We start from the raw sequence: 18,240 nt of genomic DNA on the forward strand, positions 1-18,240 counted from the left end.
TAGGAACGTCTGAAACAACCATATAAAATTTTAAGCAATTATACATAAATAAATAAATAAAATTTCGTAACAATTAAAACATTCGGTTAATTTTGAAAATGTTAGTGAAATGAAATTAATAAAGTTAAAAGATATTTTTAAAAAACTATAAAAACAAATATTCAAGTTTTAAAAAAATTCAAATGTTTACTTCCTTCCTTTAAATTAAAATGAAATACTTTTATACATTAATAATAAAGGTATAATTCACTACTTAAATTAAATCACATATAAAAAATACTAAACTAGTAACACTTTGAATTTAGACATAAATCTTTTATATTTTTGAACTTCAAGACAATAATATTAAATTAATAAAAATAAGTTAGGAAATAAAAATAATTATATTAAAATAGTAACAAATAAAATGTTTTAAAAGGTAAAAATATCAAATGTACATGTTAGAAACGATTTGATACAATGAAATAACATAATATAATTAAAGATATGATAAGATATAAAATAACATACAAATATAAAAAAACTTTTAAGATATCAAATTAGTTAAATGGTTAGTTGAGAAATAATAAAAATTGTTTAAATGAAATAAAACTTTATTTAAATGAAACAAAAATTGAGGATTAAAGAGAATAAATAAGATAAGTTTTTTAATATTATCTAGGGAATGAAGGGTTTGCCAGATTAAACACTTACATTGAGAATCAAACATTATAATTTGAAAAATATAAACAATAAATAAAAATACTAAAAGGGAAGAAAAATAATTAAATTTGATAAAAAGAAAAGTATTACATAATGTGTGACTCGATGAAAAAAAAATGTGTAGCAGAAAGAAAAGTTACCAAACAAAATATTTAAAAGATAATATAAACTATTAAGTTATGGACATTTTAATAATTTAAATTAAGAGGGAGACATTATAATGATGACAAGTTATACAAATATACATTCACATTCACATTCTCGTCCTCATATTCAATTAAACAAAGTTAGATATCTATTCTCGTATTTGGTTAACGCACAATTTCCTATCAAAACATGAGTTCAGAAAATACACACAAAAATGAATTTATTTATCATCCCTAATTCATTTTAATACTAATTTTATTTTTATCATTTAATTTTTAAAAAAATACTAAAGTAATTTAAGAGTTGAATATTGAATAACCCCAAATCCATATTTATTAGAATATCGGAAAAATAATATATGAAATCCAAGGAACCTAATTTCTCAAAAAATCTCTCCCACCATTGTCTCTTATGAATATTAACAAAAGAAATCAAAACTATTTTCCACCACCTCACAAAAGACAAAACAAAAATCAAATACTGTTAAAGAAACAAAACAAAAACACATAAAAATTGAAAAATGCTAAATTGAAGAAATAAGGGGGAGTACGAGGGATGAACCCAACTTAATTTTTCTTGATGGTTTAAAGTTAAATGATTTTTGGCACTTGCACTTGTTCAATTTCTGAATGGTCATTTTCTTTGTAATCATTTTTCAATAATAAGTCTTTCTGTCCATTAACAAAAGCCTATCAATGTGTCGTTTATAACTCTCACGCGTGCAGTGAACAATCATTCAAATCTCAACTTATCCAATCAAGTTCTATGCACTCCAATTTCTTTTTAAGTTTTTAGTTATAACTCTCATTCCTAATTTGTTTTCATTTTTTACGTTTGTACGAGCAATATGTGATCATGATTTTTTTCTTTTTTCATTTTTCACTTTAAGGAGTTTATTTCTAGTGACTCTTCCTTTGAAGGTTACACCATTAACTTAGAGAGTAGAGGGGTGTACCGGAACAAATTTTCCGGTCAAGGATAAGGGTATTTGTCGGTTTTTACAGGCGACATCAATGTTTTGATTCCGATCCAAGTCTGTTTGACAGACATAATTAAAAACGATCACCGTACTTTTGAGATATTGTCCATTTAGGAATAACATGAAATTTTGTCATAATTTTGTCCTTCAAAAATATTTTAAAGAATGGAAGAAAATAAAAGTAATGCACTTGACCTTGACTCCTAAGTGACATAATACTAATAACATATATCAAAACATTAATAATTCTTCAATGAACTAATTGATGAAACAACAAGAAGAGTTTTGTAAAAAAAAAACATTACAAAAAAAGGAACAATGTAGGAAAAATATACTCTCTCACTAGAATTTATAATATCACATCCGCTATAACACATCATATTATGTTCATATTATCTTAACAATATTTGTATTATTTTACGATGTGTTGTCAACTATATTACATCTTAAAATACTGTTATCTATTTAATTATATTGAGTTGATTTTAAAAAAATTAGTGAAAAAATTATAAAATATTAAAAAGGTAATGATGAAAGAAAAGGCACTTTTACATGGAAACACTTTTTTCGTCTTTAGAAATTTAGGATATTTTCACAAAGAGGACACATTACACACGTAATGGTTATCCTCTAACAACCCTATCACGACTTTGAGTCAAGGCAAAGAATTGATTGTACAGAGGTTTCATTGTTTATACTTATTTATATATTAAGTATCACATTATATTTGTTTTATTTACATTTTTTAAAAATTTAAATAAAAATAAATTGGTTTCTGTTACTTTTAATTTAAATTTTACACATACAATTTAGCAAACAAAAAAGCAAATAAGAATATATATTCTTAAATCAAATATACGAATGTCAATAAAATATGGAACATGCTTTCTATAAATAATATTTTTATCATTAGATGGATAGTAGAATAGTTTAACATAATATAAGACTTCAAAAGAAAGAATATATAACCGTAGATTTTCTATATAAATCACTCCAATGAGTTTATGGGTCTTTATTCTTATATAGTGCTCTACTTTCTCATTTCTGATTAATGTGGGACTGAAACTTACACTTGTATTCCTAACACAATATTGTTACAATCCCTTTATATATCCGTAGATTTTCTATATAAATCACTCCATCACCAACTTCGTAAACTAGCAACCAACACAAGTTATGATGTTATGATAAGCACATTCAAATAAATTTTCAAACCCAACCAGCATCCCATTTAACGTAGGATTACACTCCAATATGATGAAATTTTCTGATTTATATAGATTATATAAAACATAGGATTGACAAAAATAAAATCACAAATAGATATCCTAACACTGTTCACCAAAAAATATAACATGTTTGATTATATAAATTGATACAGTACAGGGAAGAGAAGCGACAACGGTTATTTTCAACTTTTGTCTTCGGGTATGCACCCAAAACATATACAGGCAAAATAAAAATGCAGTTATTTATTTCTCGGTTATGAACCCGTGGCATATTTAAGAGTTACTGCCTCAATTCCCACCTAATCGAGGCCTAATTGGGTATCAGAAATAAATAAAAAAAATTAAATGTATTTTCTGCCTCGGGTCTGGTCTAACTAAGGTAGAAAGTGAGATTTACTGTCTTGGGTCTGGTCTAACTGAGGCAGAAAACGAGATTTACTGCCTCGGGTTTGGTCCAACCGAGGCATATTAGCTATTAAAAAAATCGAAATAACTTGATGACTCGATTTTGGTTACAACCGAAGATAAAGGTGTCCTTTTCTTTTTAAATTTTGGTCTTGTTTCTTTCATGTCCAACACATTTAACTTGCAAAATTTCAACTAGAAAACCAGAACCAACTAGAAACAAAAGTCAAATGCTATTCAAATAGAGAATGTGGCAAAATACTTAAATACTATTCATATTAATGTAATATTCATTACAATCTCATATGCTACCATAAACCAATATACTAATTACTATTGTACATTTGTATAATGTACTTTGCACAAGTTATCCTTAAATATTTGATCGACTTAGTGGGGATTTATGTAGTGGTACTGAGTCTCTGCACATAAGATAATAATTTAAATTAGTTTATAAACTAAGACAAAAACACAAATAAATATTTGATATAGTGAAATTATTACCGTTTCCCAACTACTTGTGATATGAGCACGTATAATGGTTGATATCCATTATATTAAATAGTAACCACACTCATATAAACTGATTTATAAATTACACTATAATGAATGCACAATTATAAGTAATTTAGGAAGAAAAGAAATCAATCAGTCATAATATTGTAGACCAATTATTGTAGAATGTTTACAATAAATAATCATGAATATAAATAAAGAAATTTGGTGACTTTATAAGTTTTCCTCAATCGAATCTAATTGAGTTTATGATGGAGGCATTATCATTTTTGAAATGGTAGAAAGGAATATGAGTTTGGAGTCTTCTTTTCATACACTAAGAATGATAACATTGACATATGTTCCTTTGAGTTTTGAACATATTTAACATTGATACAGGATCATTTAAATTTATGGATGTGTTTGAATAAGTCTCTTTATAATCATTAATAAGAGGAAGTGGAATAATATGTGACTATGGTTTGATTTTGCAATATCAAACCGAATATAACTAAAGGGGATAAGAAAGAAAAAAAAAAAGTTATGAAACCTTAACTATATCTTGTTTCATAAAGATAATTAGGGTTGTAAAACTTCGTTTTTTCTTATTGTTAAGGTTCGAGGTGTTTGCAAAATCATATATTTATTTATTTTTTACACATTTTTTTCTTTTTATGTAAAATTTGTTATAAAATTTCTATATATTAATAACATTTGATTGGAAATGATATATGCAAAAGAAGACATATGAAAGTATCAAAAGTAAAAAAAAAAAAAAAATAAATTTACAAGAAACAATTTCTTTTAATTTCGATAAAATTACTATATAGATATCAAAACCTTCAGATATTCTATTCCTAAATGTTCATATTTATTCATAAAGAAATTAAATATATTTAATGTCAGTGTAACTTACAATATCCTTTTATCAAAATTTAAAAATAAATTTTAATTAAAATACTATAATTATTTTTAATATTTAGTCATTCCATTATATGTTAAAGATTAAAAAGTTCACATTGTTTATATTTGTAGCATAACACATCCACTTTAACTTTCAGAAAAAGTAGAGTGTAAATGCAATGCGTTTTGGGTCAATCATTTATGTACGAACATTCACATTGAACCCGAGAAGCTTTTTGCTATATTATTTTACTATATAACTCCCTCTCTATGTCCAACATTTTTGTAGTATACCATACCTTAAACACCAACTACCTCAAACATGGTCTTCACTGTGCTTTCAGTATCTCTCTGTTCATTCTTAGGCCTCCATTTCTTCTCCCTACTTTTCACCACTTTTTCTTTTGCTGCCACCATTGATGAAAACCAAGTGAGGGAAGCAGGTGCTTTACTTGAGTGGAAAGCTAGCTTTGAAAACCAAAGCCAAGCTTCTCTGTCTTCATGGAGTGAAGGTGTGAGTCACTGCAAGTGGAAAGAAATCATTTGTGACAGATCCAACTCTGTCACCTCTATAAATGTAGCAAATCATGGCCTAAAAGGTACTCTTCACACTCTCAACTTCTCATCTTTTCCCAATCTGCTAACTCTGGATGTTAGTAACAACAGTTTCAGTGATACCATTCCTCACCAAATTGCTAACTTCTCCAGAGTTTCTGAGTTGATAATGAATAACAATAATTTTAGCGGTCCAATCCCCATTTCCATGACCAAGTTAGCTACCTTGAAGATTCTAAACTTGAAATTCAATAGCATTTCTGGCCCTCTTCCTAAAGAGATTGCAGAATTGAAAAACTTAGAGCGTCTGTTATTTCAATCAAATCACCTTTCTGGTACCATTCCTCCAACGATTGGAAGGATGGCCAACCTGGTTGAACTTAATCTGCAACTCAACTCTATCAATGGTACAATCCACCCTTCAATTAGAAACTTGACAAATTTAAAATTCCTCAGGCTCCAACAAAATAGTCTCTCTGGCCCCATTCCACACTTCATAGGAGAGATGACCAATTTGCATGTTCTTGAACTCGATCAAAATAGTCTTACAGGACAAATTCCTTCCAATATTGGAAACTTGACAAAGATGGTTAATCTGTCCCTGGCCGGTAACATGCTTTATGGACCAATTCCTCCCTCCCTTGGAAACTTGGTCAATCTAATGGCCTTAGAACTTTCCAGGAACAATCTTTCCGGAGTTGTTCCTCCCACCTTGGGAAATTTGACAAACCCCATCTTTTTCATTTTGTCAAAAAACAAACTTGAAGGCAGATTACCACCAGGAATGAATAACTTCACCAATTTGATGAACTTACAACTAGCTGAAAATAGTTTCACTGGCCCTCTGCCACAACAAGTTTGCCTTGGTGGGTCACTAAAGACTCTCACTGCTGAAGGTAATCATTTCACGGGTCCAGTTCCAAAAAGCCTGAAAAATTGCTCCAGTCTTACTAGACTCAAACTAGAGGGAAACTTTTTGAGTGGGAATATATCAGATGATTTTGGTGTTTATCCATTCTTGAAATACATTGATCTGAGTGGGAATAACTTTTACGGCGACATTTCTCCAAATTGGGCAAAGTGTCCTCTTCTCGAAAGCCTTATAATGCCCAACAACAACTTAACCGGTAGTATCCCACCAGAACTCAGCCGGGCACCAAAGTTAGCAGAACTTAACTTGTCTTCAAACCATTTAACCGGGAGAATTCCAAAAGAACTCGGGAAGCTGACATCTTTACTGGAGCTATCGGTAAGCAACAATGAACTTTCTGGCTCCATTCCTGTAGAAATAGGTGCTTTGTCCAACCTTAACATTCTGGAGCTTTCATCGAATAGTTTAGATGCAGCAATTCCAAAACAGTTGGGAGAGTTATTCAAGTTGATTCGCTTGAACTTGAGCAGCAACAGATTGACAGAAAGCATTCCCTTGGAATTGGGTCGTTTGCAATCTCTTGAAAGCCTTGATCTTAGTGTCAATTTGTTAAATGGAGAAATACCATCTGTAGTTGCAAGTATGCAGAATTTGAAAACGCTAAACCTCTCTCACAACCATCTCTCTGGAGCCATTCCATCTAATTTTAATGATGGCTTGACAAAGATTGACATATCTAACAACCAATTGGAGGGTCCAGTTCCTAACACTCGGGCCTTTCGCAATGTTTCATTTGATGCATTGAAAGGTAATAAAGGCTTGTGTGGAAATGTCACCGGTTTGGTGCCTTGCAACAGTCGTAATGGTAAAGTGAAAAGAAATGTCACCATGTTGGCATTAGTCCTTACTTTGGGTGCTCTGCTTCTGGTAGTACTCGTGGTTGGAGTTTTGTTGTGTATTTGCAACAGAAGAAGAACAGCAACAGAAGGCAAAAAGAAGGATGCTAAAGAAGAAGAAACTCAGGATAATTATGCCATATGGAGTTATGATGGAAAACTAGTGTATGAGAATATCATTGAAGCCACAGAGAATTTTGATGACAAATATCTCATTGGAGAAGGAGGGTCTGCATCTGTTTATAAGGCTAAATTACCCACAGGACAGATTGTTGCTGTGAAAAAGATCAATGCTGCACCCGATGAAGAAACACCGGATTTAAAAGCTTTTATGACTGAGGTTAGAGCCTTGGCAGAAATCAAGCATCGTAACATTGTGAAGTCACATGGATATTGTATACATCCACGTTACTCCTTTTTGGTTTATGAGTTCCTTGAGGGTGGTAGTTTGGATAAAGTACTCATGGATGATGCACGTGCAACAACGTTTGATTGGAACATGAGGGTAAAGGTTGTTAAAGGTGTCGTAAATGCTTTGTATCATATGCATCATGGTTGCTTTCCTCCTATCATTCATCGAGACATATCAAGCAAGAATGTTCTCATAGATTCTGAATACGAAGCCCGCATTTCTGACTTTGGAACAGCTAAAATTTTGAATCCTGATTCTCGCAATTTAACCGCTTTTGCAGGCACATATGGGTATGCTGCACCAGGTTAGACACTTTTTGTTCTTAAGCTTTGAATGACTAATAAGTTCTTCTGCTACTTATTGTATAACATTATTTTCATATATTTGGTGAATTACAGAGCTTGCTTATACCATGGAAGTGAATGAAAAGTGTGATGTGTTCAGTTTTGGAGTGCTTTGTTTTGAAATAATGATGGGAAAGCATCCAGGAGATCTCATTCCATCGTTTTTTCCGTCCTCTGAAACAGCATCAGTGTATAATTTGCTGTTGAAGGATATGTTGGACCAAAGATTACCCCTTCCAGAGAATCCAGTTGCTGAGGAGGTGATTTTGATTGCCAAAATAACATTTGCTTGCTTAAGTGAAACTCCTCGTTTTCGTCCAAGCATGGAACAAGTCTATAACGATTTTCTGATGCCAAAATCATCTTCACTCAATTCACTCTCCATCCTCACACTTGCTCAACTTGTCAATGATTGAACCTTCTTTTCTGCTGCGTTGTAAGGTTTTCTTACATTCATGTTTTCTGTAAGCGTGTTTGATGTAGTTTCTGCAATCGTTATGTTTGTTTCATCAAATAAAAAATGTGATTTTAAGGGGGAAGTGATGTTTTTGGTTTTTATAAAAAAAATTAAATATGTTTTTGGTCGCTCAACTTTAAGTGAAAATTGAAATTAGTTCCTCCTCGAAATTTTGATCCAATTTATTCTTCCAACTTCACAATTGAGTAAATTTAGTCATTTCAAGCAAATTTTGTTAAATTTATTTAACATTTCAATGCATTTCATGATAGCATCTGAGATGTTTACACTGTTTGACACATTTTTGCTTCAATATTAGCTAAAAAATTATCCTGAAACGCATTTGAAAAGTCAAATAAACTTAATAAAATCTGGTCAAAAAAATTAAATTCACGCAATTTTGAAGTTGAGAGACTAAATTGAGTCAAAGTTTCGAAGAAAGACTAATTCCAATTTTCACTTAAAGTTGAGGGACCAAAACATATTTAACCAAAAAAAAAAAACAAAAATGAATTTGTAAGTAAAGAAAGAAATACTTTGATTTTTTGTTTATAACTTATATATATATTTTTTTAAATTAATGAATTTGGCTATGAAAAAAATACGTGATTTTTTTAGTATTTAAATTTAATATTTAGTGATGGTTTTATAAAATTTACATGACTAGAGAAAAGAAAAAAAAAATAAAACTAAGTATAAGAAAGAGTTGAGTTATGTTGTGATGAACCTCAAATTATTAGAAAGTTACATCTTGGTATTTATTCTAGTGATGTGTTAATAACTTATTTATATAATAATATCTTAACTTTAGGTAAGTAATTATATAATTTTTTTATTAGAAAAATTCCCATCGTTTAAAGGTTTCAAGGTTAGAGATCCAACATTTACATTTCCATACAAATTCTACATTATGCCATAAACCTTTGTTGCTGCAAATCCTAGATTAAAGGAAATATTTACTGGGCTATGAGGACTTGTTCAACAAAAGAAAAAACAAATAGGTTTAAAACTATTTTCACGTATGTATGAATTATTCAAACTTGTTCGATATTTTAAGTAATTTTTAATTATTTTTTATTTCTATAAACTACTTAAATCAGATATTTTATATTATTGTAATATAGGGTTCACCGTAAAAAACATAGTGATAGGGTTTACTTTGGCTGACTATATAAACAGTGTCTTCCTTCTTCTCATATGTGGCGCTGCAATGCCACCAAAGGAAGCCGTTTCATTACGGTGCCGTTTGCTTTGTCTTTCATTTTCTGCATTTCATTCCTTGTTAATTTCTGTTTTCCCAAATAATTTCTGCCATTGCAGATCGTTGAAAACTTATCATAGCTTTTGCCTTTTCGGTTTCTATTTTATGTATGAATTGTGATTCATCGAAGCCAATGATGATTTTTGCTTGTAGCAAGTGCCGTCTTAAAACCATACTCTTTGTACGGTGTGTGATGCACATTTTCACATTATCTGAGGCTTTATTCTTTTTGTTCTGAATCTGATCTCAATTTTTTTTTTCAAAGCAGAGGTTAGGGTTTTCTTTTAAATCAAACGTAATGTATCCTGGTTCTAATATTTAGGTTAATGCTCATATGCGTATCGTCCTAATAGTTAAATCTTATTAGTTCCGTCCGCAAGTGCTTGAGTGCTTCTCATTCTATGTTTTGGAAGTATTTTTTCAAAAGAAAGCCAATTTGCAGAGCAAGTGCGTGTATTATGTTAAAATGACGAAACTTGCATTGAAGGTTGGCGAGAACAATTGCGATTCTCCGTGCCTATCAGATTCACTTTGTTTTGATTATGGCCTCGAACAAGTCGCTACATTGTCTATATTTTTCTTTTCTTTTTATCGATTGCTTTCACTGAATTTTTTGCAGGGTTTTTTATTTTGTTTTGAAAACGTTGCTTTCACTGAAATTGGGTAAGGCGTATTGTGTTCAGTTCTAATTGTTTTCGTCAGCAAGTGTTTCAGTGCATCTCATTCTATGTTTTCGAAGTTTTTGTTTAAGAGAAAGCCAATTTGCAGAGCAAGTGCGTGTATTATGTAAAAGTGACGAAACTTGCATTGAAGGTTGGCAAAAACAATTGCGATTCTCCGTGCCTATCAGATTCACTTTGTTTTGATTATGGCCTCGAACAAGTCGCTATATTTTCTAGATTTTTCTTTTTTTTTATTGATTGCTTTCACTGATTTTTTGCAGGGTTTTTTTATTTTGTGAATAGATCAAAGTTGAGGTCTTTGAATGAATGTGATTTGATGAATGATCGAAGCTCTTAATCTGTATACTCAACTTTTCCTTTTTATAATTTACTCTAAAGTTTACCCACTCATGTTCGATTTGTTTGTATCAACCTGGATTAGACAAGAGTATCAAAAAATCCCCAGAATAATGGACCATTGAAATATACAACCATGTACCAGATACAAACCTTTATTCAAGCATAATGAAGAAACATCGCAAATTGTGCTGCTCCAGAATAACAGTATTAGCTCAAACCCTTTGTTGCATCAACTTGGCCTGTAAGAAACATAATTAGTACTTTTACTGGGTGGGTTAAAGTATTAGCCAAATTCATTACAAATAACTGGTTTAGTGTTATCCCTAGTCACTCTGCCTTGTATGCTCTGATTGTAGGGAAGTAAGGTTTTAAAATTCTCTCTTGGTCATGATTGCAATTCCATTCTGATATGTGGTATTGCGTAAAGAAAAAGATAACATACTGCAATTATTTAAAAAAGAACTTGCTGCAAAGAGAAGTGCATGATCGTGGAAAGTGGGCCTAATATGTGGATGTAGTCTATAAACATTTGAGGGAGGAAGGAACTGGCCAAATTTAAGTTGCTTCTTGTCTTGGCTAAGCTAGAAATGGTAGGTAGGGTCAAGGGAGGAAGGTATCTAATTGGTGGAGCCCTTTTAAGGTTTGTTCCGTAGGAGTGGAGCCCCTTTGGTGAGTTTCACTTGTGGATTTGCATTATGGAAATGGACTTTGGACTTTTATACATGACATTTTTTTTTTACAAATTTGATGAAGTTTTCTTTCAAGTTACACAGAACATTTTCATTTTCAAGTCATTATCAAACCTTTCTTTTATCTCAGGTGTTGCCACGTCGGTTAAAAAATAATTTTCTTATTGAAATTGTGATATTTTTGTTTTGGAAAATTATGTTTTAAAGTGGTTTTATGTTGACAAATTTTTTATAATACACATGTGGTAGTAGTTAATGAATGAAAAAAATGTGCGATATACTTTTGAAAAAAAAAGGTTTAATTTCCGTTGAAAAATAAATTGTCAAATTTTATAAAAAAAAGATGTAGTATGATAGTCCTTTTGTTTTCCATAAAAGCCTCCGCCCGAGCATTTTGAAAATTTGAGGTTTCCATGGCCTCATCCTCTTCTGATATAATAGCTCTTGTAAATAAACTTATCTGATGTAACAACCCTTGTAAATAAAGGTCAAGGTCAATGTGTGAAAGAAAGACTACTGATATACTTTTTGCTTTCACTCTGTATATCATCTTTTCAAAAAAGGAAAATGTAAAGATAATGCAATTCACATAATCATGTTTTTTTTTTTTTTTTCCAGGGACATGTCCCATGTGCCTGCCATACCTTTATACTTCTAAAATAACTGTATATTCATATTAACTGTTAGTTATATTGTTCCAAAAGAAGTATTTGCAAATATAGGCAGATGTGAACCCTTCAAACTGAATACCTTGGAGGAAACAAGTATATGTGTTTGAACCATTAAAACAATTCAAAATAAAGTAACAAACAGATAAAAGTATTATGTTTCAGATTTTATGTGAGGAAGAAAGGATATTACATGACACTAGACCTGTGAAAATGGGTTGGAATCTGTGAGTCAATTCGACTCATCACGGGGGGTTGATTTTTGACCCGACTCACTAACCTGTGACCGCAGATAAAAGGGTCACACAAGTGTTTTTATTTATTTTTTATTAAGTTGGACTTTAGATTTGGATCATGTTAAGTTGTTTTTTATCCAACACATAAATAATTTGTATTTTTTTTTTTATTTTGGTTTGTATTTGGATTATATAAAAGTTTATTTAAACTTTAATTATAATTACAATTTAGTTTTGACTGAAAAAAAAAATTAATATTTTTTTTAATTAAGTGAACTTGTGAGCCAACCTGTTTAACCTGCCAACCCCATGGTGGGTCGAGCCGGGTTCGAATTTTTTTGGCTCGGTAAAAAGTAAGCCGGGTTGGGTTGGCTCACTAAATCATCAACCCGTGGTGGGTTGAGCCGGGTCAGACCGGGTTACCCATTTTGACAGCTCTACATGACACACCCTATCCTTTAACACTATAGGAACGCTGAAAGGAACAACATAAACCATCATAGATATGGTGAGAGTATGCTATATTGTGCTGTAAAATTTATTAAATTTGGATAATGATATTTTGATTTTTATTTTTGACTCACCATTCTAATAACTTTTAGATATCACATTACTAAAATAAATTAAAATAGATAATTAAAGGGTGATTGAAGTGGTTGATTAAAAATTGATCAAAATACCATTATCCATTAGATTTAATAAAAAAGAAGGTTTAATTGCAATGTTCTACAACAGAATGCATTATCAGAGTAAATGTAGAATAAAATTTGGTTTAATACTCTGATAAGACAAAATTAAAAAAGAAAATTTATAATATATTATCAGAGCAAAATATTTCACAATTGCAACAAATTCACATGAAAACTTCTCAAATCCTAGTAGTTAGAATAAACCCAGCATATGAGCTCCATGCACAATTTGAGGGTGCCTAATACAAGCAAAGCTCCAATAAAACGAAGTTCGATACAACATTCCAATAATGAAAAAACACATTAGACTTGCATCCTAATAACATCAAACACAAACACAATAAAAATACTCAGATGGTAAATGATATTGTTCCTGAGAGTAATTTCTGAGGTTAAAGGACTACAATAGGACTGGTTACTGTGTGATTTCCATCTGTCCAAGACAAGTTCCCAAATACTGGGAAACCGTTAGTGGGCCAACTCATTGCCTGAAGAATAACCCAAAATGTCTTCTTTTCTCCAACAGTCTTAAAAGTCAACGAACTTGGTTCAACAAGAACCTTAAATCCTTCAGTTATGTTAGCTTTAACAACATATGTGCTAGTTGGAGTCCCCACATTGGTAACTGTCCGAGTAACATTTATAGGGTTCATCCCTCGGTTTGCTACTGTGATAGAAGGATAGTTGAGATTTTCAATGTTGTAGGACTCTGGGCAATTGTACGAGATGCGGCTAAAGTATCTGAGAAAATTTTGGCTGTGATCATGAGCGCATATGAAGTCCAAGTAATCCCTTGTTCCAATATCATAAACAAGTCCAGGGTCCATTGCAAGGTTAGGCTGAATATGTCCAGAGCCATATTCAAACGGACTTGCTATCTGATCAAATGCGTCTCGAATCGGTAGGTTGTTGTTATCTAGTGTGGTAGCTGCAGAAAGAGAACAATTTCTATCAAGAAAAGCTCTTCAAAAGTTTAGTTTTCTTTTTCATCATCTATAACAAGATCTTTATTTTGCATATTGATTTTAGGTTTACTTATAGATCCTCAATCACAACATAGTATTAAAGTTTGTTGTCATTTACAAGAAGTTTCATCCATCTAATCTCATTCTCTTTATAACAGAATCACACATCTAAGAAGTGTATTGTGTTTGAATGATGTCAACAGAAGAACAAGAATGGAAAGAAATATTTTTGCAAACTTACCAGTAGTCATAATGGCTGATTTAATAGCTGCTGGGCTCCAATCAGGATGAAGTGTTTTGAGAAGACCTGCGACACCAGCAACATGAGGGCATGCCATAGAAGTTCCCTGTTGCATATTGAAAGGAATACGGCGTTTATCTGATGGTAGATTTGATGGACTTGTGGCTAGTGAATAAGCCGCCAATATGTTCACACCAGGGGCAGTCACGTCAGGCTGAAACAGAGAACTGAGTTAACAACTTGAGGGAATGAAACAGATAAATCATGATGATGAGAAAAGTTATAGACCTTCAGTATCAATGGCTGCACTGCACTGGGACCCCGGGATGAGAATCCAGCCATAACTGGAGCAGGTTTTATTCCTAAATGTGTTCTTGCCACAGTCATGTAAGCAAGAAGTTTCCTGCAGTGATATGAATGAAACAATACTTAGTATGAGTTTAGATTGTTCATGTCAAATAATTTAAAATGACTTTAACATGCCAATTAAGATGATTGTAGATATGATTGATTACCTGCTATTGTTCTTGTCGGAACCTCCTTTTCCCCACCATTCCCTTTCATCTATATCCTCATCCTCAGAGGCATAAAAATTTGCACCTGGTATACTATAAGGCTCTGCTAGAAGTGTGTTGCCACTTTTGTCGTCATTGACCACAAACACTCCCACTGCGCCAGCATTAGAAGCCTCGTAACTCTGAGCTACCGATGATGTTTTATCACGTCGAATGCAGATCAATATGTTTCCCTTTATTTTGGTAGTATCAAGTGTTCCCGGTTTGCATAGTCGACTACAGCAGTATCACACTCATAAGGAACAAGAAGTAACAGTAATCTAATCAGAATAAAGTAAATATCAGAAGCAAGTTTTGGTGAATTCGAGCTTACGCGTCATCAGTTGTGGAATTAGGAAGTCTAGCATTGGCAGCATGAACCAATGGATAATATTTCCGTGATGGTAAGCCTCTATTAAGACTCGCTCCCTGATGTTCATACATACATGCAATCCAATTAAACCAGATTATATATGCAGCATGGTTTTTCCTTTAATCATATCTCTTCCAGTTAATAATAACAGAAACATGTAAATTTACCTTAAGGTGGTGATTTCTACCGAGAGAAATGTTGGTGAGAAAATCCCTGTCGATTGTACTAGCAGCAACTGTGAAGGTCCAGGGTGCAACATTTATGACAGTTCTAGGTGCTGGTCCATCATTCCCGGCGGAACAAACTACAACTATGTTTCTAGCAACTGCATGGAATGCCCCTATGGAAACCGCATCTGTGAAGAAGGATTCAATATAAGGATTAGAGCCACCGAGGGAGGCAGAGATGACATCAACACCATCATTTATGGCATGATCAAAGGCTTGTAGAATATCTGCTTCATGGCAGCCACCAGCATCATTTGCAGACCAACACACTTTGTATGCAGCGATACGAGCCTTTGGGGATCCACCCTTTGCAGTGCCATTGCCATTGCCAAAGACAGTTGCACCAGGAGCAAAGTTACCAGCAGCAATTGACATGGTATGGGTGCCGTGCCCAACAAAGTCACGTGCCGTGTGTTTTGAAGGATCAAGTTTCCCATAATGTGCCTCGTAACTACTGCTGAAGATTCTTGCTCCTATCAACTTCCTGGTTCATCATGTAACATAGTTCTGTAATTAATGAGTACTTTTTTCAAAGATGGTAATCAAAACTTCTACTGAAACTATTTCATTCTGATGAAAACATACACAAAAATGCAACACCTGATTGATTACACTAACTTGTACGTTGACATTTGAAAATTTCATATAAACTATGAAAGGGTTGTGTTTAGTGGAATTATAGGAGAGAAAATGACCTGTTACAGAATGTCTTGTTTGGAGGAGAAACATGGTCAATCTGACAGACCCCGTTCCCACGCCACGTTGATGGCAGAGGACCAAATCCGTTGTCGCTGAAACTTGGATGTTCGGGCCAAACGCCTGTTCAACAAAAATGTTAGGCTAAAATACAGTTTCCTGTACTATGTTACTATTTTAGTTTGAGTTTGATTGTTTCAGTTTAATGTTTGGATTAGTTCCGGTATATATTTTGCTCCTTCCATCTATTTATCTCGCCAACAACAATATTTTTAGCTAACTTGACAAACAATTCCCATGAAGTTTCTAAGGTAATATTTCATATCTAAAGTCTCTTGTGTTATGATCAACTAAAGTGTAGGGTAGGATTTACCTGAATCCAGATTAGCAATGACTGTATCTTCTCCGAATTTTCCTTTCCACCAAGCGGATTCTCCAGGAATTCCTCCATATTTTTCCATGCCAAGAAAGTCCCATGATCTGGTAGTGTGCAATTTATACTCTTTGCTCAAGAATACAGAAATTACACTTGGATTTTCTGCACCAATACATCCAAACATAGTACTTGTGTCTTCAAAATGGTGTTATAACTCCAATTATACCTAAAAGATCTACAGAATATGGCTACAAAAATACAAATCATTTTTCTCACTTGCAATCTCTGATGCCTCTTCCTCTTCAAGCAGTGCAGCAAAGCCATTGATGTGCTTATTGTACGAGTATATCACTACTTCCTTTGCTTTCTCATGGCTGCGAAAAAAAAAAGAAGAAAAACTATTCAGGTAATAAACTAGCTAATAATATCACAGATAAACAGAAGTTCTTAGATTCTTTTTTATATGCACTCTGATCATCAAGTGGTCTTCAGATCATGTTTTAGATGTTTATTCAAACTAATCTTGCTCAAGAGATATGAAAGTACTCAAAGTGAGTTATTCTTCAACAAAGTTTTTTTTTTTTTTTAATGCATAGGACTTGAATGAACCAATGGTAGAAGATTCTGCATATACCTTCCCAAGACTGGAACCAGTAAATGATGGTGAGAATTTGTGGCTGACTCAAGATCACGAAGGGAAGGAGTTTGACCATGAGAGTGTTCTCCCAAGTATACAATATAGGTCTGCTACAAAGAATCAAAATAAAGCAAAACAATTGTGAAGCATTGTATGTATATATCTAGCAGCAAAATGTGAAATTGTGATTGTGAAACAATGGCTACTGTGTGGTCAGATAAGGAGTTGAAGAGTAACATAACATGCTTGCCTTTCTGAGAGCTTCGGTGTATGGCTGCAACATGGTACAGAGAATGATTGATGACAGGAAAAGTTTGAAGATGGAAGATGCCATCTTCAACTGGTTTAGTTTGAAGATGGAAAATAATATCTTCAACTGGCTCCCTTATATAAATCTTTTCAGAGGTAATCATGAATCTTTATGGCATTTCGAAAACAATTATGCATGATGTCTTATTTAGAGACAAAGTTTAAGGATTCAAAAACATCAACACACCGAAAGATTCCCCCTGTGTTGCAAATGTACTCCTTAAAATATTTAATTCAAATACCATCCATGATCATGGTAAAATTATAGGATGATTGAATAAAATCGTAAAATTGTTTCAGTTCAAATAAATACTTTGTGAATTCTGGCCAAGTATTTGTTGTATATTATCAGGCTAAATTAATGATCCTTCAATCATGTCAGGGAAAGATAGGTATTTTCGTAAAGACTGAGGCAAAACCTCATTACTCGTAAGTACGAAAAGTAAAAGCAAAGTACATTGTTCTGATATCCGAGAATTCACCACAACTCAAGCTAAACAATATTTGTATAAAGAAAATCAAATATCTCAATAGTTTTGCTAATTATCTGTAATTATAGTATTGAAATTGTATTCTGAGTTTTAACAGAATAAAAGAAGGGCTAAATTTTGGCAAAAGTACATATATTCTTTTCCCAGTTTGGTATTTTTATCTCAATACTTATTTACATTGCAACGTATGTTTTAGTTTTATGTACCCTGGCTATTGTTCCAAATTTATAGATTGTGATCTTAACCATCATTATAAGGAGAAAAAGTTTTGGTGATACAAAAAATGTAAAACGAAAGTAGTCTTAGATTCTTGTAATCGTATTTTAAAAATAGTATACTTAGGAATGCTATTTCTGTGTATATTCAAAAATATATTTGGTTACAAATTCCAGGAGTGTTTTTAAATTTTAA

The 18,240-nt window shown here is 32.5% G+C and overlaps 2 protein-coding genes and 2 non-coding genes across 4 annotated transcripts; 3 read left to right on the forward strand and 1 right to left on the reverse strand.

Moving 5' to 3' along the window:
• The first annotated feature begins 5,136 nt into the window (after positions 1-5,136).
• Positions 5,137-11,399, forward strand: LOC114194762 (uncharacterized). Its single transcript, XM_028085160.2, has 2 exons — positions 5,137-7,898; positions 7,993-11,399. The coding sequence occupies exons 1-2, from the start codon at positions 5,183-5,185 to the stop codon at positions 8,352-8,354; spliced, it is 3,078 nt and encodes a 1,025-aa protein (XP_027940961.2). The 5' UTR covers positions 5,137-5,182; the 3' UTR covers positions 8,355-11,399.
• LOC114195733 (small nucleolar RNA snoR86) lies at positions 10,098-10,223 on the forward strand. The gene has a single exon (XR_003606566.1). It is a non-coding gene; the product is annotated as a small nucleolar RNA snoR86 (small nucleolar RNA).
• LOC114195734 (small nucleolar RNA snoR86) lies at positions 10,424-10,549 on the forward strand. Its single transcript, XR_003606567.1, has one exon. It is a non-coding gene; the product is annotated as a small nucleolar RNA snoR86 (small nucleolar RNA).
• A 1,666-nt stretch (positions 11,400-13,065) lies between the features above and the next one.
• Positions 13,066-17,495, reverse strand: LOC114194033 (subtilisin-like protease Glyma18g48580). Its single transcript, XM_028084067.2, has 11 exons — positions 17,280-17,495; positions 17,027-17,136; positions 16,669-16,766; positions 16,390-16,554; positions 16,016-16,139; positions 15,261-15,804; positions 15,055-15,149; positions 14,682-14,957; positions 14,455-14,569; positions 14,167-14,380; positions 13,066-13,888 (listed from the first exon to the last, which is right to left on the reverse strand). Exons 1-11 carry the CDS (start codon positions 17,361-17,363, stop codon positions 13,353-13,355), a joined length of 2,361 nt encoding a protein of 786 aa, XP_027939868.2. The 5' UTR covers positions 17,364-17,495; the 3' UTR covers positions 13,066-13,352.
• Between the last annotated feature and the right edge of the window lie 745 nt (positions 17,496-18,240).

This window comes from Vigna unguiculata, chromosome 8, assembly GCF_037176805.1.
Source record: "Vigna unguiculata cultivar grain cowpea cultivar isolate G323 ecotype 2 chromosome 8, ASM3717680v1, whole genome shotgun sequence".
Lineage (NCBI taxonomy): Eukaryota > Viridiplantae > Streptophyta > Magnoliopsida > Fabales > Fabaceae > Vigna > Vigna unguiculata.